At 45.0% G+C, this 24,012-nt stretch overlaps 1 protein-coding gene across 8 annotated transcripts; it reads left to right on the forward strand.

Annotated features, from left to right (window-relative positions):
• The first annotated feature begins 1,930 nt into the window (after positions 1 to 1,930).
• Positions 1,931 to 24,006, forward strand: LOC110503808 (serine/threonine-protein kinase DCLK1). 8 transcript variants are annotated; one of them, XR_005039355.1, is made up of 17 exons: positions 1,932 to 2,319; positions 2,924 to 3,286; positions 4,115 to 4,461; positions 12,445 to 12,544; positions 12,677 to 12,775; positions 12,948 to 13,042; positions 15,938 to 16,025; positions 16,757 to 16,935; positions 17,322 to 17,441; positions 17,685 to 17,831; positions 18,195 to 18,328; positions 18,415 to 18,492; positions 19,078 to 19,174; positions 19,257 to 19,337; positions 19,488 to 19,601; positions 20,063 to 23,217; positions 23,286 to 24,006. XR_005039355.1 is itself a non-coding variant. In XM_036961705.1 (16 exons), the coding sequence occupies exons 2-16, from the start codon at positions 2,926 to 2,928 to the stop codon at positions 20,312 to 20,314; spliced, it is 2,286 nt and encodes a 761-aa protein (XP_036817600.1). In that variant the 5' UTR covers positions 1,931 to 2,319; positions 2,924 to 2,925; the 3' UTR covers positions 20,315 to 24,006. The 8 variants fall into 8 exon arrangements, 3 of the variants coding, with proteins under 3 accessions (XP_036817600.1, XP_036817599.1, XP_036817601.1); XR_005039357.1 differs by having other exon boundaries at positions 20,063 to 22,880; XR_005039356.1 differs by having other exon boundaries at positions 20,063 to 22,723; positions 22,846 to 24,006.
• Positions 24,007 to 24,012: the final 6 nt, after the last annotated feature.

Here is a 24,012-nt window from a genome sequence, read left to right on the forward strand (position 1 = left end):
GATTGACATTTGAGTTGTGTTTTTGTCAATTTGTGATCAAGACAGACATGGCTTGGAGCGCTGAAAGCCACCCTGTATCTTCTGATGGGTTCTTGATAAAGAGCAGAGCGAATTTCCTTCTGCTCAAAATGAAATTGTAGGCTACGTATGTCACACACCATCGGTCCATCACTGAGAAGGTTGAGAAGATCCATAGATGCAGTAATCTCATATTTGAGCTTCTCGCTGAAACATACAAGTCGGAATTCATTCTTCAAATGAGACGGAGTTCGATATTTTTTGATTCACAGAATTTAAAGGCCCAGTGCAGTCAAAAATATAAATGCAACATGTAAAGTGTTGGTCCCATGTTTCATGAGCTGAAATAAAAGATCCCAGCATTTTTCTATACTCACAAAAAGCTTATTTCTCTCACATTTTGTACACACATTTGTTTACATCCTTGTTAGTGAAACATTTCTCTTTTGCCAAGATAATACATCCACCTAACAGGTGTGGCATATCAAGAAGCTCATTAAACAGCATGATCATTACACAGGTGCATGTTGTGCTGGGTATAATACAAGGCCATTCTAAAATGTGCAGTTTTGTGACACAACAAAATGCCACAGATGTCTCAAGTTTTGAGGGAGCAGGCCTCCTGAGTGGTGCAGCGGTTTAAGGCACTGCATTGCAGTGCTAGAGGTGTCACTACAGACCCAGGTTCGATCCCAGGCTGTGTGAGAGCCGTCCACTACCGGGAGACCCATGAGATGGCGCACAATTGGCCCAGCATTGTCTGGGTTAAGGGAGGGTTTGACCGGCCGGGATGTCCTTGTCCCATCGCGCTCTAGTGTCACTGACTCATGTCACCAGTTGTATTTGGTGTTTCCTCTGAGACATTGGTGCAGCTGGCGAGCAGTGTGGCTTGGCAGGGTCGTGTTTTGGAAGTCACGCGGCTCTCGACCTTCACCTCTCCCGAGTCCTTACATGAGTTGCAGTGATGGGACAAGACTGTAACTACCAATTGGGAATTCATTTAACATTAATTTCTCTACCATACCTCCTGAGTTAGACAACATTTCAGCTCTCTGTCTCCCTACACCATTACCCCTGAGTTAGACAACATTACAGCTCTCTGTCTCCCTATACCATTACCTCCTCAGTGAGACAACATTACAACTCTCTGTCTCCCTATACCACTACCTCCTGAGTTAAACAACATTACAGCTCACTGTCTCCCTATACCACTACCCCTGAGTTAGACAACATTACAGCTCACTGTCTCCCTATACCACTACCTCCTGAGTTAGACAACATTACAGCTCACTGTCTCCCTATACCACTACCCCTGAGTTAGACAACATTACAGCTCACTGTCTCCCTATACCATTACCCCTGAGTTAGACAACCAATTAGGTCACAACTGTATTTTCCATCTGTCTGCCAAATCATCAATACGGGTACTGTACATAACCTGAGGGTGTTGTTAATGATCTGACAATCAGCTCTGTTCTCTCTCTCTCTCTCTCTCTCTCTCTCCCTCTCTCGCTCTCTCTGTGTGTGTACAGCTTTATCATTATTAGATTGTTAGACAGGTTTGGGTTTGGTTGCCCTGTGTTTGTGCATGCAGTATGGTACACAAATTCAGACACTGCTGGACATCCTCCTCAGCACCAGCATACAGATGCCCATGTCTGCTTACCAAATGGAACCAATTCCCTACTGCACTACTTTTGTACAGACCTTTACGCCCTGGTCAAAAGTAGTGCACTATATAGTGAATAGGCTGCCATTACATTTGGGACACCCTCTTGGAATACTCCACTGATTATGGGTGGAGGGGGTCTATAACTCTAACCTACCCTGCATTGTCAAGAGAAAAGGGATTTTGCCACATAAACCTGTATCTATCTATCTGCGTTATCAACAAGAATGTTGCTGAAAATCCTCGTGTCTGTCAGTGCAGTTAGTGCACTGAGGGGCTAGCAGTGTAATGACCGCCTGCACCACGCCCCTTGTTTCAGCGCATCTAGAGGGGAGGAGAGAAGATGAGAGAGGAGGGAGCATTCGCGAGGTGAGATGCTTGGTGCTTCCCTCGGAAGGCCTGCATGTCAATGAGGGACGGCCATCTGGAAATCACTGCTTAAGACACAGAAACCAGCTGCAGCTCTTGCAGCGTACACTTGCTCAATCACAGGGCAACAAAGGGACGGATGCCTTTTCTATCGCTCAGGCCATTATACTACACATATCAGCACTGACACAGTCTATTGGAGAGCTGCTATATGCAATTGCTAAAAAATTGACGCGGTTGACTGCATCAGACTTCAATTAAAGGTAAGCAATTCTTTGCCCAAAGCATATTTTAAGATGCCATAATGTGTTCTTCCGTGTCATTTAACAATAGCTTGAGTTATATTGTCAGAAATGAATATGATCAAAACAAACATTACATTTGATTAGAATCACATTGCCAATTGGGTGGGGGACGAAACTAGAGAGCATGACATGTGCGAGCGTGCTATAGCCTACAATCAGATTTGATGTCCCTCAGAAATAGCTAATTTTCAGTATGTGACAAACTGCCCACAAACAGCAAAATTCTATCTGGCTAGCCAACGTGGCTGTCACGCTGTCACCGGGGAGTTCATTCTGACTACTGCCACCGCTATAGCCTACCTGTCAGACTAGCTAGCTGGTAGCTAACAGAACCGCACCTGCGGCGCTGTCCATTCAGCACCACTGAATGTCGGCCCCGTCCTCAAGAGTTCATGCAGAAATCCAATTGACTCTACTCTCCCCAGTAGGCCTATATGGCATTCAACTAAAACTAAAGAATGGCTTGTTTATTCTGCAAATGAAAATATGCTTGAGGTTTAAATTGTCTCGTCCATAATGTTCCCCTCCCTGATTTGGCTCTTTCTGTGTAACACCACTACAGTAATGGAGCTGGAGCACTTTGACGAGCGGGAGAAAGCCCAGAGAAACACCCGCAGAGGCTCCAGGAACAACGGGCTGCCGAGCCCCACTCACAGTGCCCACTGTAGTCTGTACAGGACCCGGACACTGCAGTCCCTGGCCTCGGAGAAGAAGGCCAAGAAGGTCCGCTTTTACCGCAACGGAGACCGCTACTTCAAAGGGATAGTCTACGCTATTTCCCAGGACAGGTTTCGGTCTATAGACGCCCTGTTAGCCGATCTGACCCGCTCCCTGTCAGATAATGTGAACTTGCCCCAGGGGGTCCGGACCATCTACTCTATTGACGGGACCAAGAAGATATTGGGCATGGAGCAGCTGGAGGAAGGTAAGCTAACCCTTAACCATACCCTAAGGGATGGGATGGGACAGTATTGAGGAGCTAACCCTTAGGGGTGGGATGAGACAGTATTGAGGAGCTAACCCTAATGGGTGGGATAGGACAGTATTGAGGAGCTAACTCTAAGAGGTGGGATGAGACAGTATTGAGGAGCTAACCCTAAGGGGTGGGATGAGACAGTATTGAGGAGCTAACCCTAAGGGATGGGATGGGACAGTATTGAGGAGCTAACCCTTAGGGGTGGGATGAGACAGTATTGAGGAGCTAACCCTAAGGGGTGGGATGAGACAGTATTGAGGAGCTAACCCATAGGGATGGGATGAGACAGTATTGAGGAGCTAACCCATAGGGATGGGATGAGACAGTATTAAAGAGCTAACCCTAAGGGATGGGATGAGACAGTATTGAGGAGCTAACCCTTAGGGGTGGGATGAGACAGTATTGAGGAGCTAAGGCATAGGGATGGGATGAGACAGTATTGAGGAGCTAACCCTTAGGGGTGGGATGAGACAGTATTGAGGAGCTAACCCTAAGGGGTGGGATGAGACACTATTGAGGAGCTAACCCTAAGGGGTGGGACAGTAGAAGTCTAAGATCAAAATAAGTTGTGAATTTGTCCGGGTTTCACCACTGTACAGTGAGTAACTTGCTCCAGTAGGCCTATATAGTAGGCAGATAGGCAAGTATATTTCCAGTAGGTCTGTAAACTCTATAATTGAAATCTCATAGCTGTTTCATTCCGTGGTGAATGCAGTGACGTGAGTCTATGGTTGCTGTGACCACGTAGGCTTATCTCTGTGTGTTGCCTACCTGCAGGAGAGAGCTATGTGTGTGGCTCCATAGAGCCATACAGGAAGCTGGACTACACTAAGAATGTCAACCCCAACTGGTCAGTTGGGGTGAAGACAGCTGCCTCGGCACGTGGCCCCCCCTCCCTGGGCAGTGCCAAGGCTGGGGCCCCGGAGACCAGGGAGAGTAAGGACTTCATCCGGCCCAAACTGGTCACCATCATCCGGAGCGGGGTGAAGCCTCGAAAGGCTGTCCGCATCCTCCTCAACAAAAAGACGGCCCACTCCTTCGAACAGGTCCTCTCTGACATCACAGATGCCATCAAGATGGACTCTGGGGTCGTCAAGAGACTGTACACCGTGGATGGGAAGCTGGTAGGTTATGAATTACTGTTTTATTAGCGAGGTTAATGCCTGGTTCTCATGCTTAGCTTTCCCCACAGACTCAGAGGGATAGGCTATAAGGCAATTAGCAGAGTTAGTAGGTTTCTGGGACTCAGTCTGTTGTGTTTGACATCCTTTATTAACCAAGTCAGTAGGAGTTTCAGGAGCACAGTTTCACTGAGACATTTTCACACATTGACCAATGGATGATCTTTAAATCTTTTTGAAATATAGCCTTTATGACCAGATGACTATATGGTATAAATCCCGTGAACACAGCCCTTTAACACACAGAGTCCTGAACTCAGGATTACTAATCAAATGTCAAATCAAATGTATTTATAAAGCCCTTCTTACATCAGCTGATATCTCAAAGTGCTGTACAGAAACCCAGCCTAAAACCCCAAACAGCAAGAAATGCAGGTGTAGAAGCACGGTGGCTAGGAAAAACTCCCTAGAAAAGCCAAACACATAGGAAGAAACCTAGAGAGGAACCAGGCTATGAGGGCTGGCCAGTCCTCTTCTGGCTGTGCCGGGTGGAGATTATAACAGAACATGGCCAAGATGTTCAAATGTTCATAAATTACCAGCATGGTCAAATAATAGTAATCACAGTGGTTGTCGAGGGTGCAACAGGTCAGCACAGCCAGGTGGAATGGGGACAGCAAGGAGTCATCATGCCAGGTAGTCCTGAGGCATGATCCTAGGGCTCAGGTCCTCCGAGAGAGAGAAAGAAAGAAAGAAAGAAAGAGAGAAAGAGAGAATTAGAGAGAGCATACTTAAATTCACACAGGACACCGGATAAGACGGAAGAAATACTCCAGATAGAACAGACTAACCCTAGCCCCGACACATAAACTACTGCAGCATAAATACTGGAGGCTGAGACAGGAGGGGTCAGGAGACGCTGTGGCCCCATCCAATGATATCCCCGGACAGGGCCAAACAGGCAGGATATAACCCCACCCACTTTGCCAAAGCACAGCCCACACACCACTAGAGGGATATCTTCAACCACCAACTTACCATCCTGAGACAAGGCCGAGTAAAGCTCACAAAGATCTCCGCCACGGCACAGCCCAAGGGGGGGCGCCAACCCAGATAGGAAGACCATGTCAGTGACTCAACCCACTAAAGTGATGCACCCCTCCTAGGGACGGCATGGAAGAGCACCAGTAGGCCAGTGACTCAGCCCCTAGAGAGAGTAAATAGGAGAAGTGAATGAGAAAGATGCAAGCAGAGTTGGGAAACATGTTGTGTAGTTGTGATATGCCTATTAGTAGTCAGTCTCTCCTCTCTTATATAGGTTCTATCAAAGAGAACGCAGATGTAGTTTTCCTTTTTTCTCTCCTGGATGGTTTCTATGGTGATCTGGTTGCCTGGGCTGGTTGCTATGGAACAGCCTATGCGGCAGAGTGGTGCAGTGGGAATGTTGTGTGTGTGGCTCAGTGTTGCAGAACAGTATGTCAGTGCTATTGAAGAAGGCTAGAGAATGGTGCAGGGTACTCGTATGGCCCAGACAGGACCGGAGATAGTAGCTGTATATTCTATCATCAATATCATGCAGATGAAATGCATTCAGGGATTCATCTGTAATGTCTGCGGTTCACCCTGTTCATCCGGTTCAGTTTAACTTCACTGTCTCATTAAATAATTATGATAGAATTAGAATGTATTGACAAGAGTTTTCCAGTCACACACTTCCAGGTCAATATCATTGTTTCTTCAGTTGTTGGTTTATGAGGCCAATATGCTCTCTGTGCTCCTAAGTGAAACTAATAGATTTTAGGGTTGGGCTATAGAGTACAGTTCTATACAGTGGGTATCAGGGTTGGGCTATAGAGTACAGTTCTATACAGTGGGTATCAGGGTTGGGCTATAGAGTACAGTTCTATACAGTAGGTATCAGGGTTGGGCTATAGAGTACAGTTTTATACAGTGGGTATCAGGGTTGGGCTATAGAGTACAGTTCTATACAGTGGGTATCAGGGTTGGGCTATAGAGTAGAGTTCTATACAGTGGGTATCAGGGTTGGGCTATAGAGTACAGTTCTATACAGTGGGTATCAGGGTTGGGCTATAGAGTACAGTTTTATACAGTGGGTATCAGGGTTGGGCTATAGAGTACAGTTTTATACAGTGGGTATCAGGGTTGGGCTATAGAGTAAGTTCTATACAGTGGGTATCAGGGTTGGGCTATAGAGTACAGTTTTATACAGTGGGTATCAGGGTTGGGCTATAGAGTACAGTTCTATACAGTGGGTATCAGGGTTGATCTACTATACTATACAGTGCTTGGCAACTCTGTCTGGCTGTTGTTTCACTGTTAGGTGTGTGTGTGTGTGCCTGTTGACCTTGATTGGGCCTCTCATTGGTGATTGTGAAATCAATCCACACACACACACACACCGGTGTGATGTGGTAGAGATGTCACTGCTGCCTGAGGTTTATTGCCTGTCGATGTTTGGCTTCAGCAGCTCTCGTCTTCTAACATGGATGGACAGATCAGATGATGCTGTTGTGTTATTGCTGTTATGACTGTGTTAATGCTGTTATGACTGTGTTGTTGCTGTTATGACTGTGTTATTGCTGTTATGACTGTGTTATTGCTGTTATGACTGTGTTGTTGCTGTTATGACTGTGTTGTTGCTGTTATGACTGTGTTGTTGCTGTTATGACTGTGTTGTTGCTGTTATGACTGTGTTGTTGCTGATATGACTGTGTTATTGCTGTTATGACTGTGTTATTGCTGTTATGACTGTGTTGTTGCTGTTATGACTGTGTTGTTGCTGTTATGACTGTGTTGTTGCTGTTATGACTGTGTTGTTGCTGTTATGACTGTGTTATTGCTGTTATGACTGTGTTGTTGCTGTTATGACTGTGTTGTTGCTGTCTTATTACTGCACAGTAAAGCAATTCCTTTTACTGGGAAAGGGACTCTGTCGTTGTTTAGACAGTGCCAGACAAGGATCGTGATTCAATCTGATCGCGACTGTCGACAATGTGCGATTTAAAAGCAATTCTAATTGAGCCGGTCTACATTTACTACGAATGCAATATCTGCAAACGTGGTGACATTGCCTTTAAAAACCTAATTGTTGACAGCGTTTTACAGATTGAATCCTGAATGTTTTCTGAACATCAGCTGTGAAGTTGACCTGTTGACGTGATCTGTCTGGGGTGAAAATACAGGCTGAGAATACTGGACTAATGTAAGCTGAGTGATGAATTGAGCGTTGCTTCATGTAGTGTTGCTAAGTGTCTGACTCCACAGTAACTGTGGGTTAGGGAGCTTCTACAGTACAGTAATGGAGCTATATTGTGCTGACTTGCAGCTCGGAAGCCAGTCATAATTTATCTCCTCCACTGCAGCTGCAGGCTTGTGTCCTAAATGACACCCTATTCCCTAAATAGTGCACTACTTTTAATTTGGGAACAGGGTGCCATTTGCGATGCTGTTGTAGTAATATAGCAGCCTGCTGGAACTCTGCTCTTCATAAACACCCAGTGAAATTTATATACTGGTTATTGGCTCATTTCAGATATCCAGACACATAGTGGTATGATTACTTAGTCTGTTTGATTAGTGTTACAGTACATTAATATTCTGTTACTGATTGCTCCTGTAATCATATTCAACCTGACTATTTGTACCTGTTATTGATATGAATACATTCCCCATCTTGACATACTTTAAATCATTTAAAAGTGCCTTACTTAAGGGCACAACAGATTTTTCACCTAGGCGGCTCCGGGACCTTAACCAGCGACCTTTTGGTTACTAGCCCAACACTCTTAACTGCTAGGCTACCTCCTGCCCTACAGCCTGTCAGTAGCTTGTCTTAGAACAAGTCTGTCTCTGAAACAGCCTGTCTCTATAAAAGCCTGTCTCTGAGTGGGAGGCATTTCATTCCATTGGGAATGTTGTAAGTATGAGTCAGTATTTTTCATGTACATCCATTAGGACTGCATGCTTTACTTTAGGCCTATATGACTGTCTGGGGGAGGGAGGAGAATGCAGGGAGGGTGAAGATGGGGAGGGGGAGGGTGAAGACGGGGGGGGGGAGAGGAGGTGGGGGTCAGGGAGCGAGGAGGAGGGATATGGGTGAGGGGTGAGGAGGTGGGAGAAGTGGGGAGGGGGGTGAGAGGAGAGGGCGAGGTGGGGAAGTTGAGGACGGAGAGGAGGTGGGGAGGAGGGGGTATTTTTTATATATATATTTTTTTTATTAGGATCCCCATTAGCTGTTTCGAAAGCAGCAGATACTCTTCCTGGGTTCCACACAAAACATGAAACATGACATATTACAGAACATTAATAGACAAGAACAGAACTACATCAATTTTAAAAGGCACACGTAGCCTACATATCAAGACATACACAAAAACTGTCTAGGTCATATAGGGGAAAGGCGATGTGCCGTGAGGTGTTGCTTTATCTGTTTTTTGAAACCATGATAATTTGAGCAATATGAGATGTAATGGAGTTCCATGCAATAATGGCTCTACATAATACTGTACGCTTTCTGGATTTTTTTCTGGATTTGGGGACTGTGAAAAGACCCCTAGTGGCATGTCTGGTGGGGTAAGTGTGTGTGTCAGAGCTGTGTGTAAGTTGATTATGCAAACATTTTTACATTTTCAGCGCATTGTTTCTTATAAAAAGAAGAAGTGATGAAGTCAGTCTCTCCTCAACTCTTAGCCAAGAGAGACTGGCATTCATAGTATTTATATCAGCCCTCTGATTACAATGAAGAGCAAGATGTGTCGCTCTGTTCTGGGCCATCTGCAGCTTAACTAGGTCTTTCTTTGCAGCACTCGACCACACAACTGAACAATAATCAAGATAAGACAAAACTAGAGCTTGCAGGACTTGCTTAGTGGAGTGTGGTGTCAAAAACGCAGAGCATTTATTTATTACAGACAGACCTCTCCCCATCTTTACAACCATTGAATCTATATGTTTTGACCATGGAAGTTTACAATCTAAGGTAACACCAAATAATTTAGTCTCCTCAACTTGTTTAACAGTCACACCATTCATTACTAGATTCAGCTGAATCTAGAACTTAGGGAATGATTTGTACCAAATACAATGCTCTTCGTTTTAGAGATGGTCAAAACCAGTTTATTACTGGCCACTCATTCCAAAACAGACTGCAACTCTTTGTCAAGGGTTTCAGTGACTTAATTAGCTGTGGTTGTTGATGCACATATGGTTGAATCATCAGCATGCATGCTTTGTTTAATGCCAGTGGCAGGTCATTGGTAAAAATATTAAATAGTAGAGGACCTAGGAGCTGCCCTGTGGTACACCACACTTTACACGTTTGACATTAGAGAAGATTCCATTAAAGAAAAGTCTCTGAGTTCTATTAGATAGATAGCTCTGAATCCACAATGTGGCAGAGGTTGAAAAGCACTAACACATACATTTTCTCAACAACGGGTTATGGTCAATAATGTCCAAGGCTGCACTGAAATCTAACAGTACAAGCTGCCACAATCTTATTATCAGTTTCTTTCAGCCAATCATCGGTGGAGTACATGTTGAACACCCGTCAATATAAGTCTGTTGTTCATTTGGTTACAGAGAAATGGCATTGTATTTTTTTTAAATCCATTATATTACCAGGTAAGTTTACTGAGAACACATTTCCAGCAACAACCAGGAGAATAGTTACAGGGGAGAGGAGGGGGGTGAATGAGCCAATCATAAACTGGGGATTATTAGGTGGCCGTGATGGTTTGAGGGGCAGATTTGGAATTTAGCCAGGACACCAGGGTTAACACCCCTACTCTTACAATAAGTGCCATGTGATCTTTAACAACCTCAGAGAATCAGGACACCCATTTAATATCCCATCCGAAAGACATTCCTGGGGAATTGGGATATTTTTTTTCTCCAGAGAAAAGAGTGCCTCCTACTGGCCCTCCAACACCAATTCCAGCAGCATCTGGTCTCCCATCCAGGGACTGACCAGGACCAACCCTGCTTAGCTTCATAAGCAAGCCAGCAGTGGTATGCTGCTGGCTATTTGGTCAAACACAATTTTTTCCAACAGTTTGCTAAGAGCTGGCAGCCGGCGGATAGGTCTGCTGTTAGAACCAGTAAAGGCCGCTTTACCACTCTTGGGTAGCGGAATGACTTTGTCTCCCCTCCAGGCCTGAGGACAAATACTTTCCTCTAATCTCAGGTTAAAAATATGACAGATAGGAGTGGCTATAGAGTCAGCTACCATCCTCAGTATCTCTCCATCTAAGTTGTCAATGCCAGGAGGTTTGTCATTATTGATCGATAACAATCATTTCCCCACACTAACTTTACAAAATTCAAACTTACAATGCTTATTCATTTTTAAAATTTGTTTTAATGTATGAGTACGATGGCTCACTGTTCATTGTTGGCATTTCCTGCCTAAGTCTGTCCACTTTGCTAATGAAATAATCATTCAAATATTTGTCAACATCAAATGGTTTTCTGACGAATAAGCCATCTGATTAGATGAAACATGGAGTTGAATTTGTTTTTCTGCCCATAATTTCATTTAAAGTACTCCATTCTTTATATCATTGATCTTGGCTTCATATTACAGTTTTATCTTCTATTTGTTGAGTTTAGTCACAGCATTTTTCAGTTTGCCGTAAGTCAGCTAGTCAGATATGCAGCCAGACTTATTAGCCACTCCTTTTTCCCCATCTCTTTCAACCATACAGTTTTTCAATTCCTCCTCAATCCATGGAGTCTTAACAGTTCTAACAGTTAGGGGGCAGGGCGAGTAGGGAGAGTGGAGGGATACGGAGGAGGGGGTGAGGAGGTGGGAGAAGCGTGGAGTGAGTAGGGGGAGGGATAAAGGGAAAGGGAAGAAGAGAGGATGGGGAGGCAGGGAAGGGGGAGAGACGAGGGGGATACAGGGAAGGGGGAGGGATACAGGGAAGGGGGAGGGATACAGGGAAGGAAGAGAGGAGTGGGTTACAGGGAAGGGGGGAGAGAGGAGTGGGAGGGATATGGGGAGGGAGGACAAAGACTTTCTTCTAGGCTCAGATTAAACGGGGAGGGGGAGGAAGTACAGTTCAGAGAGAGATAGACCCAGTCTGTTAGTCTCTGTACCAGCAACATTTTTCTGCCTCATGATGCCATCTATTTTGAGAAATGCACCAGTCCCTCCTGCAGCAAAACACCCCCACAACATGATGCTGCCACCCCCTGTGCTTCACAGTTGGGATGGTGTTCTTCGGCTTGCAAGCCTCTCCCTTTTTCCTCCAAACATAACGATGGTCATTATGGCCAAACAGTTCTATTTTTTTTTCATCAGACCAGAGGACATTTCTTCAAAAAGTAGGATCTTTGCCCCCATGTGCAGTTGCAAACTGTAGTTTTGGCTTTTTTATGGCGGTTTTAGAGGAGTGGCTTCTTCCTCGCTGAGCGGCCTTTCAGGTTATGTCGATATAGGACTCGTTTTACTGTGGATATAGATACTTTTGTACCTGTTTCCTCCAGCATCTTCACAAGGTCCTTTGCTGTTGTTCTGGGATTAATTAGCACTTTTCGCACCAAAGTACGTTCATCTCTAGGAGACAGAACGCATCTCCTTCCTGAGCGGTATGACGGCTGCGTGGTCCCATGGTGTTTACACTTGCGTACAATTGCGTACTATTGTACCACAAACAACTAGTCTTCACATTACTTTATTATCTTTATTATTGATATGACACAGACCGGTAGCCTGGGTGCCAGACCTGTTTGTGCTGTCATTCCAATCCTTGCCACTCCTTGTCATAGGTCAAACACCATCAGAAGTGTGGCATATGGCAAGGAGTGGCAATGATTCGAATGATAGCACAAACAGGTCTGGTACCCAGGCTACCTGTCTGTGTCATATCAATAATAAATATAATAAAGTCATGTGAAGACTAGTTTGTTTGTGGTATCCTTGTTCCAGGTGACTGACACTGCCTATCTGTCGGTCTGTTCCAGGTGACATGCCTTCAGGACTTCTTTGGTGACGATGACATCTTTATGGCCTGTGGTCCAGAGAAGTTTCGCTACCAAGATGACTTCCTCTTAGATGAGAGTGGTGAGATAATTATGATAACAGTACCATAACATTTCAATTAGAATGTCACGGGAGTAATTAGTGTGTGTGTGTGTGTGTGTATAGGTGTGTGTGTGTGTGTGGTATATCTGACTGTGTGTCCTCTCCCTCCAGAGTGTAGGGTGGTGAAGTCGACGTCATACGGTCGGATCTCCTCTCTGCTGGGACGCTACTCACCCAGAGGAGGAGGCTCACGCCGAAGCTCAGGTTCAGGTATGGCCCTGTGAGTGTGTGTGTTTTTGTGCGTGCGTGCGTGGGTGCATAAGTCACCTGCAGAATCAACATCTGTAGTTTTTCAGCAATGTGTGTTTGCCCTTCTTATCAGCAACCAACTGAATGAGCAGTGTCTTTCACTGACCTCTAACCTCTTGTGTCTGTACTGTAGCCAATGGGACGGCAGGCAGTCAGCTGTCGACTCCTCGCTCAGGGAAGTCCCCCAGCCCCTCTCCCACCAGTCCTGCTAGTCTCCAACGACGCAGGGTAGGACCACCCAATGCTTTACTAATATAATCACAACGCTTTATTAACATAAGTCTATATTCAATCGGATCAAGCGTTAACCGGTTATAGCTGCCACCCACATAGCTAATGTTCTGGGCGGTATTGGAGGTGTAACTGCATTGGAGCTGCTCTTGATCATTGCCACAAAGTCACACCCGTCCCACTCCCATTAGAAGCTCAGAACGAGAAAGTGTAGGCTATAGCCTACAGAAATAATGACGCTGAAACTGAAAATCATTAAACATAATAATGAGGATTTCTATCAGCCTAATCAAGGTGTAGATTACGTCCCACATTCCAGTGTTTGAACTTGTAAACAAGGCTGCATGGGATTTCTCTTAATGTGACTCCATGCAGCCAAGGGCAATGTCGGCTTTAGTTTTCAATTCCGGGAGTCGCTTGTAGATTTGACAGCTCTAACGCAGTTCCACCTCCGACACCGCCAACACCACCGATATGCGGATGTCGGCTAAAAAGGAACTGATTGAACAGAGCCCATAGTATCTTACAGACTGTCTTTAGATAGTCCCCTAGTTATAGTCCCCTATATATAGTCCCCTATAGAGTCCCAAATATATAGTCCCCTATAGATAGTCCCATATATATAATCCCCTACAGAGTCCCCTATATATAGTCCCCTATAGACAGTCTCCTATATATAGTCCCCTATATATAGTCCCATGTAGATAGTCCCCTATAGACAGTCTCCTATATATAGTCCCCTATATATAGTCCCATGTAGATAGTCCCCTATAGATAGTCCCATATATATAGTCCCCTATAGAGTCCCATATATATATAGTCCCCTATAGATAGTCCCCTATAGATAGTCCCATATATATAATCCCCTACAGAGAGTCCCCTATATATAGTCCCCTATAGACAGTCCCCTATATATAGTCCCCTATATATAGTCCCCTATATATAGTCCCATGTAGATAGTCCCCTATAGATAGTTCCATATATATAATCCCCTATAGAGAGTCCCCTATATATTGTCCCATATACAGTTGAAGTTGGAAGTTTACATACACCTTAGCCAAATGCATTTAAACTCAGTTTTCACAATTCCTGACATTTAATCCTAGTAAAAATTCCCTGTCTTAGGTCAGTTTGGATCACCAATTTATTTTAAGAATGTGAAATGTCAGAATAATAGTAGAGAGTATGATTTATTTCAGCTTTTATTTCTTTCATCACATTCCCAGTGGGTCAGAAGTTTACATACACTCAATTAGTATTTGGTAGCTTCGCCTTTAAATTGTTTAACTTGGGACAAATGTTTTGAGTATCCTTCCACAAGCATAAGTTGGGTGAATTTTTGCCCATGCCTCCTGACAGAGCTGGTATAACTGAGTCAGGTTTGTAGGCCTCCTTGCTCACACACACTTTTTCAGTTCTGCCCACAAATTTTCTATAGGATTGAGGTCAGGGCTTTGTGATGGCCACTCCAATACCTTGACTTTGTTGTCCTTAAACCATTTTCCCACAACTTTGGAAGTATGCTTGGGGTCATTGTCCATTTGGAAGACCCATTTGCGACCAAGCTTTATCTTCCTGACTGATGTCTTGAGATGTTGCTTCAATATATCCACAACATTTTCCCCTCTCATGATGCCATCTATTTTGTGAAGTGCACCAGTCCCTCCTGCAGCAAAACACCCCCACAACATGATGCTGCCACCCCCTGTGCTTCACGGTTGGGATGGTGTTCTTTGGCTTGCAAGCCTCCCCATTTTTCCTCCAAACATAACGATGGACATTATGGCCAAACAGTTCTATTTGTTTCATCAGACCAGAGGACATTTCTCCAAAAAGTAGGATCTTTGTCCCCATGTGCAGTTGCAAACCGTAGTCTGTCTTTTTTTATGCCGTTTTTGGAGCAGTGGCTTCTTCATTGCTGAGCGGCTTTTCAGGTTATCTCGATATAGGACTGGTTTTACTGTGGATATAGATACTTTTGTACCTGTTTCCTCCAACATCTTCACAAGGTCCTTTGCTGTTGTTCTGGGATTAATTAACACTTTTCGCACCAAAGTACGTTCATCTCTAGGAGACAGAACGCATCTCCTTCCTGAGCGGTATGACGACTGCATGGTCCCATAGTGTTTATACTTGCGTACTATTGTTTGGAAATTGCTCCCAAGGCTGAACCAGACTTGTGGAGTTCTACAATTGTTTTTCTGAGGTCTTAGCTGATTTCTTTTGATTTTCCTATGATGTCAAGCGAAGAGGCACTGAGTTTGAAGGTAGGCCTTGAAATACATCCACAGGTACAACTCCAATTGACTCAAATTATGTAAATTAGCCATTCTAAAGCCATGACATAATTTTCTGTAATTTTCCAAGCTGTTTAAAGGCACAGTCAACTTAGTGTATGTAAACTTCTGACCCACTGGAATTGTAATACAGTGAATTATAAGTGAAATACTCTGTCTGTAAACAATTTTTGGAGAAATGACTTGTGTCATGCACAAAGTAGATGTCCTAACCGACTTGCCCAAACTATAGTTTGTTAACAAGATATTTGTGGAGTGGTTGAAAAACGAGTTTTAATGACTCCAACCTAAGTGTATGTAAACATCCCTTATAGAGAGCCCCCTATATGTAGTCCCATATATATAGTCCTCTATAGATAGTCCCATATAGATAGTCCCCTATAGATAGTCCCCTATAGATAGTCCCCTGTAGATAGTCCCTTATAGAGAGTCCCCTATATATAATACTCCATTGATAGTCCCATTTTGAAATTCCCCTATAGATAGTCCCCTATAGATAGTCCCCTATAGATAGTCCCCCAGAGATAGTCTATAGATGCCCTAACTGTCAACATCCATGTGTTCAAAAAGCATTTATGATCTCTCCCTCTCTCAGGGGTCCCAACACAGTGGCTCGTCCCTGTCTCTAGCCTCCACCAAGGTGTGTAGCTCCATGGATGAGGGAGACGGAGCAGGAAGTGAAGGTAGGAGAGAGGAGAGAGGACATACTGCATACATGTTAAAGGGCAGCCTTCCCATTGAGCATGCTCCAGAAGGCATTGGCAGTCTTCCCATTGAGCATGCTCCAGAAGGCATTGGCAGTCTTCCCATTGAGCATGCTCCAGAAGGCATTGGCAGTCTTCCCATTGAGCATGCGCTAGAAGGCATTGGCAGTCTTCCCATTGAGCATGCGCTAGAAGGCATTGGCAGTCTTCCCATTGAGCATGCGCTAGAAGGCATTGGCAGTCTTCCCATTGAGCATGCGCTAGAAGGCATTGGCAGTCTTCCCATTGAGCATGCGCTAGAAGGCATTGGCAGTCTTCCCATTGAGCATGCGCTAGAAGGCATTGGTAGTGTCCCAAATTGCATCCTATTCCCTTTATAGTGCACTGCTTTTGACCAGTGCAGAAAAAAGTCAGTAAACAAAGTAAGTAAAAGTAGTGCACTGTATAGGCGATATGGTGCCTATGGGACAGAGACTTAGTCCTAGATTCAATCCATAACGCAGAAGATCAGCACTATAGCGCAACTGACATTTAAAGGCAATGCTCCCACGCTCACGGAAACTGCATTTACGGTAGACGCTGCATTTGTCGGCTATAGCACTGATCTTCCTCGATACAGATTTCATTTAGCCATTATTAGTCTGGGGACTGTGGAGAGGAGAGTGCAGTAGCAAACATGGCCGAACTCTCCTGTTTGCCTGGTTTGATAGCGGAGCTGAACCTGCTGAGTGATGAATGTCCCTCCATCCCTCCGTCCATCGCTGAGAGGTACAAGGTGGGGAGGACTTTAGGTGACGGTACCTTTGCTGTGGTTAAAGAATGTGTGGAGAGATGTACCGGCAGAGAATACGCCCTGAAGATCATCAACAAAGGCAAATGTAGGGGAAAGGTGAGAACTACTCCAATATCAGCCCGGTTATAACGAAAGCTACAGAGTAGTAAGGAATCACAGAGCTCTCTTTTTGTGGGTGTATCTTCGGAACACATGACATTCGCTAATGCCTATCAAGCAGGATGTCAAAGTGAGCTAGTGAGACCCTACCTCTTCCGAATGGTTGTCAATTTGCATAAACATGGGACTTGCTCAGCTCATAGTAGCAGACCGTTAAGTCGCTGAATATTTCCTTGTGTATCCTCCCCCCAATGAAAATGACTGCATGGTCTCCAGTAGTTTGATAGTAGTAGTATTGTTATATTATTATTACCTGTACTACAGTACTATTAAGAATACTATTAATAACTGTAACCTGACCATTCCTTGTTGTTATTCCCCAGGAACACATGATCCAGAACGAGGTGTCCATCCTCCGTCGTGTCAAACACCCCAACATCGTTCTGCTGATCGAGGAAATGGACACCTACAGCGAGCTTTACCTAGTCATGGAGCTGGTCAAGGTGAGTTTGAGGAGAGCGAGAAGAACAGTAGATTTTGGAGACAGGTTTAGTGAGGGATACAGAGAGGAAAGGGCACAGACAGTGGGCTGAGTGGTTCTGAGCTTAGACCCTGGCAAGCTGCTCAAGATGAGCTGTACCTGGTCATGCGTTTCAAAGATTACACCCTGTTAAGGATAGAGTCAAGCAGTTCTGTTCATTACAACTCTGCGTGTTGTGAGGTGTAATGTGTGTATCGGTCCACAGGGGGGTGACCTGTTTGATGCCATCACTTCCTCTAGTAAATACACAGAGAGAGATGCTAGTGGGATGCTGTATAACCTGGCCAGTGCCATCAAGTACCTGCACAGCCTCAACATCGTGCACAGAGACATCAAACCTGAGAACCTGCTGGTGAGTGTGTGTGTGTGTGTGTGTGTGTGTGTGTGTGTGTGTGTGTGTGTGTGTGTGTGTGTGTGTGTGTGTGTGTGTGTGTGTGTGTGTGTGTGTGTGTGTGTGTGTGTGTGTGTGTGTGTGTGTGTGTGTACACATTATGCTTTTGTGTGTTTGTTCATTTATGTTTATATCTAGCCGGGATTCAATGCAAGGTGTGTTGAAGTGCGGCACACCATACAATGCACCTTTTAAACGCCTGACGTTCAGGGAGATTGCATTCAGGGGAAATGCTGTGCATGTCGACTCAACCATAGATGACCTTTAAAAGTCTGTAACGCGCCCTCCATTGAATCCCGGCCTATGCTTCACTGTATGTCCCAGGTGTATGAGCATCAGGATGGTAGTAAGTCTCTGAAGTTGGGAGACTTTGGCTTGGCTAGCCTGGTGGATGGACTCCTCTACCTGGTCTGTGGCACCCCCACCTATGTAGCACCTGAGATCATCGCTGAGACAGGGTACGTCTATATGTGACAGGTGTGTGTTGTCCTCTGACAGGTGTGTGTATTGTCATCTAACAGGTGTGTGTGTTGTCCTCTGACAGGTACGGGCTGAAGGTTGATATCTGGGCAGCTGGAGTAATCACATACATCCTGCTGTGTGGCTTCCCTCCCTTCAGTGGGTCAGTACTGCTCTATGATACCTAGCTAGACAATACCATTATAACCCTTCAGTGGGTCAGTACTGCTCTATGATACCTAGCTAGACAATACCATTATAACCCTTCAGTGGGTCAGTACTGCTCTATGATACCTAGCTAGACAATACCATTATAACCCTTCAGTGGGTCAGTACTGCTCTATGATACCTAGCTAGACAATACCATTATAACCCTTCAGTGGGTCAGTACTGCTCTATGATACCTAGCTAGACAATACCATTATAACCCTTCAGTGGGTCAGTACTGCTCTATGATACCTAGCTAGACAATACCATTATAACCCTTCAGTGGGTCAGTACTGCTCTATGTCTGATTTGTCATAGGCTGGGATTCAATCCCAGACATGCTCTAACTCAGCGCACTAGACAACCGACAATAAGCTGTTTAAAGGCATTTACCCATATGTTTGCAGAGATCGCATTCATAGTAAAAGCTTCTGATGTCGGCTGAAGTTTTAGTGTGCTGCTCATAGTATTTCAGTATACCCAGATAGAAAATCACATTATAATACTGATGATAATTACTTACTTTCATGTGTTTGTCCAGGAACAGTGAGGACCAGGAGATTTTGTTGGACCAGATTCTAACGGGACAACTAGACTTCCCTTCCCCGTCCTGGGACAACGTGTCTGTCACTGCTAAGGTTGGTCTATGGTTCTATCCCTGCACTTATTGACAAATGTTTGTAAAAAATAAATACAAATAAGCAAGTTTATTTATTGTAGGAGCTGATTACTGGGATGCTGCAGGTGAAGGTGGAACAGAGATACGCAGCTCTGCAGGTTCTGGATCACCCCTGGGTCAATGTGAGTACCTAAAACATACCTCATAGAACATACATATGGTAGGTTCTACTGTGTGTATGTGTGTCTGCGTGTGTGTGTCTGCGTGTCTGCGTGCGTGCCTGTGTGTGTGTTCCTTGACCAGCTCTATCAGAGGTTCTGTCTGTGTTCCAGGATGATGGGCGATTAGTGAAAGACCAGCAGCTCTCTGTGGCTGGGAAGATTAAGAAACACTTCAACACTGGTCCTAAAGCCTGCAACACCACTGCTGGAGTGTCTGTTATCACAGTAGGGACACACACACCATCACACCACACCACACTGTTATTATCACAGTAAGGATCCCCCTTAGTCATTCTTAGTCACGGCTGTGTAGGTGTTTAGGACTGTTCAGAATGTGTACAGCCCAAAACATTAGGTTATTCACATGTAACCCTGACATCTAATGCATGTCCTCCTCTCTCTCTCTCTCTGCCTCTTTCTCCCCTTCTCCCCCTCTCTCTGCCTCTATCCCTCCTCTCTCGCTCCTGTCTCTGATTCTCTCTATTTGCCCTTCACTCCCCCTGTCTCTCTGCCTCTCTCTCTTTGTCCTCTTTATCCCCCTTTCTCTCTCCCCGTCTCTCTGCCTCTCTCCCTCCTCTCTCTCTTCCTCTCTCTCTGATTCTCTCTATTTGCCCTTCTATCCCCGTCTCTCTGCCTCTCTCTCTTTGTCCTCTTTCTCCCTCCTCTCTCTCCCCTCTCCCTCTCAGACCACCCCTCTTGATAAGGAGCGGCAGAATTTCAGACTAAGACACCAGCAGGATGTGAGGTTGAAGCCCCGCCCCTGCCCCCAACCAACCGGCTTCCCCACCAGTGCCAGCCAAAGCTCTGCCCACAGCTCCAATAACCCTGCCCTCTCTCCCGCTGACTTTACCTCAGAGTCAGAAGATTACTCCCCCAGCCCCTCCCCCACCTCTCCTAGCTCCGCTGACACCGTCCGCTCCCCCACCTCCCCCTTCTAGACCCTGAAGGAAGAGAGAGGGGAGAGGAGGATGGAGGGAGAACGAGGAAGGATAGGGGGCACGTATCCCTGTACTAACACTAGCCCATGTCCCTGTATTCACGACGACACTCTGTCAAGATGCCTGCCAATTACTTAAACATTGATTTTCCATTCCGGCTACAGTGTCAGTTTACCCTAAGATACACTGGGGTCAGAGCCATGCATAGGGGTCAGTTAGGGTGGGGTTAGGGTTAAAGGGTAGAGGTTAGGGTCAAGGTTAAAGGTGTATTCTGGATGGGTTCTGCTCTGGCCCTGAGAGGTTACTAAGGCTGAGAATCTGTATCCGCTTATCTTTTTAAGACACCACACAGACATACAAGAGTTAAGCCTTATTTCAGCAAATACTGAATAATGATCCACTGAGGTCCCCTGGTGTTGGGAAGTGAGTACTGCAGGCCAACCAACCTGCTAACAGGACAGTTTAAACTGCAACACAACTAACCTACAGATCAAAATCTTCCATTTGACTTGACGGGACCTCATACGCCCTAAATAGGGCATCTTAAGTATTTATGTGATTAAACATACATTTTGAAAATAATAATGATAATAATAATGACGTTGGGTCCTTGAAAAGTGCTACATAAACAAAATACCGTGTATTATTATTCATTTTGACAATGTATGCATCAAGTCAGGTATCTATTTGTGTGAAGTTATATTGCACCCAATTCATTACAACGTGTACAGTTCATTGTGTAGAAAAACACTTCCAAGTGGAAAGATCTCAGCTTCCGAGTGTTCAATAAGATGATGTACCGTGAAGATATAATCTACGTGTGTCTGGAAGGACATGTGGCTACGGTCATGTCCAGTCCACTTTTATTTATCCAACTGTCTAGTGTTCAGCTATTCTCCAGTTCTTGGTGCTGTTGTAGACATAATATACTACACACTTTATGGAGGACCAGAGAGGGGCGCTGGAAGCTATCCAGGCATTCTGCGATACCATATCTATTGGTTGATTGATTATGTTTTTGTCCATGACTGTTATGCCAGTGTGCCAGTTCATGTACAGTCCTCATGTAATGGACTATGAAAAAGGTTGTGTATTTGGTAGAGTATTAACAGCCATTTTCATGGCTTTTTATTATTGTACAAAATTGGCCTTGTTTCAGTTAATATGTTAATATGTTGATAGTGAAATAATTACCTATTTAAAGTACGATTATTGGCCTGAACACAATGGACCAAGTGCAATTAGGTTCTGGATCTCTTACCAACATTAGACAGCACAGACTTTTTCAAGCTATTGTTAACTATAAACAATCCATACATTGTGAATGTATGTCAGAACAGAGGTGCTATGGCAGCGTCTTTCAGTGCTGCCTGAGTTTTCAGCTTGCTGTGTGTGAGCCAGGGGTTGGAACCGGTTCAGTGAACAGAACTGAAAACCGGAAAATCATGCAGTTCAAAACAAGATGCCCAGCACTTCAAGCCTCCTCCTCCACCCTCTCTTCCCACCCACAACATTCTAGTCACATCTCACTCCCTACAATTGTCTGTCCAATGCATGTAAACAACTACAGCTTGCTCGCTCCGTAGCAAGCTACTATATCCGCACTGATTGGTAAAATAATTTAATGTTGAGTTCAATGTTTTTTTTAAAACTATGATTGCAGAGGTTTAAAAAGGAACAGAAAGGAACAATATAAACTGCTACTAGTTTGGGGGTTCAATCCGGTTCAGAACTTTATTTTGCTGGTCAGATCAATGGAACTGAACAAAAAAAATGGTTTTGTTAAAAACGATGCGATTGGAAAATACTTTTGCTTCCAACCCCTGGTGTAAGCACAGTGAGTTGGCAGGTCTAGAGAGAGAAGCACAGTGAGTTGGCAGGTATAGAGAGAGAAGCACAGTGAGTTGGCAGGTCTAGAGAGAAGCACAGTGAGTTGGCAGGTCTAGAGAGAGAAGCACAGTGAGTTGGCAGGTCTAGAGAGAGAAGCACAGTGAGTTGGCAGGTCTAGAGAGAGAAGCACAGTGAGTTGGCAGGTCTAGAGAGAGAAGCACAGTGAGTTGGCAGGTCTAGAGAGAGAAGCACAGTGAGTTGGCAGGTCTAGAGAGAGAAGCACAGTGAGTTGGCAGGTCTAGAGAGAGAAGCATAGTGAGTTGGCAGGTCTAGAGAGAAGCACAGTGAGTTGGCAGGTCTAGAGAGAGAAGCACAGTGAGTTGGCAGGTCTAGAGAGAAGCACAGTGAGTTGGCAGGTCTAGAGAGAGAGAGAAGCACAGTGAGTTGGCAGGTCTAGAGAGAGAGAGAAGCACAGTGAGTTGGCAGGTCTAGAGAGAGAAGCACAGTGAGTTGGCAGGTCTAGAGAGAGAAGCATAGTGAGTTGGCAGGTCTAGAGAGAGAAGCACAGTGAGTTGGCAGGTCTAGAGAGAGAAGCATAGTGAGTTGGCAGGTCTAGAGAGAAGCACAGTGAGTTGGCAGGTCTAGAGAGAGAAGCATAGTGAGTTGGCAGGTCTAGAGAGAGAAGCACAGTGAGTTGGCAGGTCTAGAGAGAGAGAGAAGCACAGTGAGTTGGCAGGTCTAGAGAGAGAAGCATAGTGAGTTGGCAGGTCTAGAGAGAAGCACAGTGAGTTGGCAGGTCTAGAGAGAGAAGCATAGTGAGTTGGCAGGTCTAGAGAGAAGCACAGTGAGTTGGCAGGTTTAGAGAGAGAAGCACAGTGAGTTGGCAGGTCTAGAGAGAGAAGCACAGTGAGTTGGCAGGTCTAGAGAGAGAAGCACAGTGAGTTGGCAGGTTTAGAGAGAGAAGCACAGTGAGTTGGCAGGTCTAGAGAGAGAAGCACAGTGAGTTGGCAGGTTTAGAGAGAGAAGCACAGTGAGTTGGCAGGTCTAGAGAGAGAAGCACAGTGAGTTGGCAGGTCTAGAGAGAGAAGCACAGTGAGTTGGCAGGTCTAGAGAGAGAGAGAGAAGCATAGTGAGTTGGCAGGTCTAGAGAGAGAGAGAAGCACAGTGAGTTGGCAGGTATAGAGAGAGAAGCATAGCGAGTTGACAGGTCTAGAAAGAGATGCACAGTGAGTTGGCAGGTCTAGAGAGAGAGAGAAGCACAGTGAGTTGGCAGGTCTAGAGAGAGAGAGAAGCATAGTGAGTTGACAGGTCTAGAAAGAGAAGCACAGTGAGTTGGCAGGTCTAGAAAGAGAAGCACAGTGAGTTGGCAGGTCTAGAGAGAGAGAGAAGCACAGTGAGTTGGCAGGTCTAGAGAAAGAGAGAAGCACAGTGAGTTGGCAGGTCTAGAGAGAGAGAGAAGCACAGTGAGTTGGCAGGTCTAGAGAGAGAGAGAAGCTCAGTGAGTTGGCAGGTCTAGAGAGAGAGAGAAGCACAGTGAGTTGGCTAACTATGTTAGTACCGAGTTTTAATCATAGAAACAGAGGAAGTGAAGTTTATCTATCTGCTGAATGTAATTGTCCAAATTTCTGTTGTGAGAGAATGAAAAAGTACAGATTGAAATTATGTTGCTATGCAAAATATGTATTGATACCCAATGATATGTAAGAATTAGTGACTACATGTGAAGCCAATTTGATCGGGATTCATCACCAGTAGCACATATTTTTTCCTGATGATGGTAGTGAATGGTCATTGTTCCTGTATAGCAACCCTTTAACAGTGGTCATCACCAAGCCAAACCTGTGAATAAACCACTTCCTCAATCTGAG

Source organism: Oncorhynchus mykiss, chromosome 24 (genome assembly GCF_013265735.2).
Source record: "Oncorhynchus mykiss isolate Arlee chromosome 24, USDA_OmykA_1.1, whole genome shotgun sequence".
Classification (NCBI taxonomy): Eukaryota; Metazoa; Chordata; class Actinopteri; order Salmoniformes; family Salmonidae; genus Oncorhynchus; species Oncorhynchus mykiss.

Bases quoted from the DNA above. Each gene is read 5' to 3' on its own strand.
- LOC110503808 (XM_036961704.1), top strand. From the start codon at position 2,926: ATGGAGCTGGAGCACTTTGACGAGCGGGAGAAAGCCCAGAGAAACACC. The intron at 4,462-12,444 runs GTAGGTTATGAA...GGTCTGTTCCAG, and splicing joins ACACCGTGGATGGGAAGCTG to GTGACATGCCTTCAGGACTT. The intron at 17,442-17,684 runs GTGAGTTTGAGG...ATCGGTCCACAG, and splicing joins TAGTCATGGAGCTGGTCAAG to GGGGGTGACCTGTTTGATGC.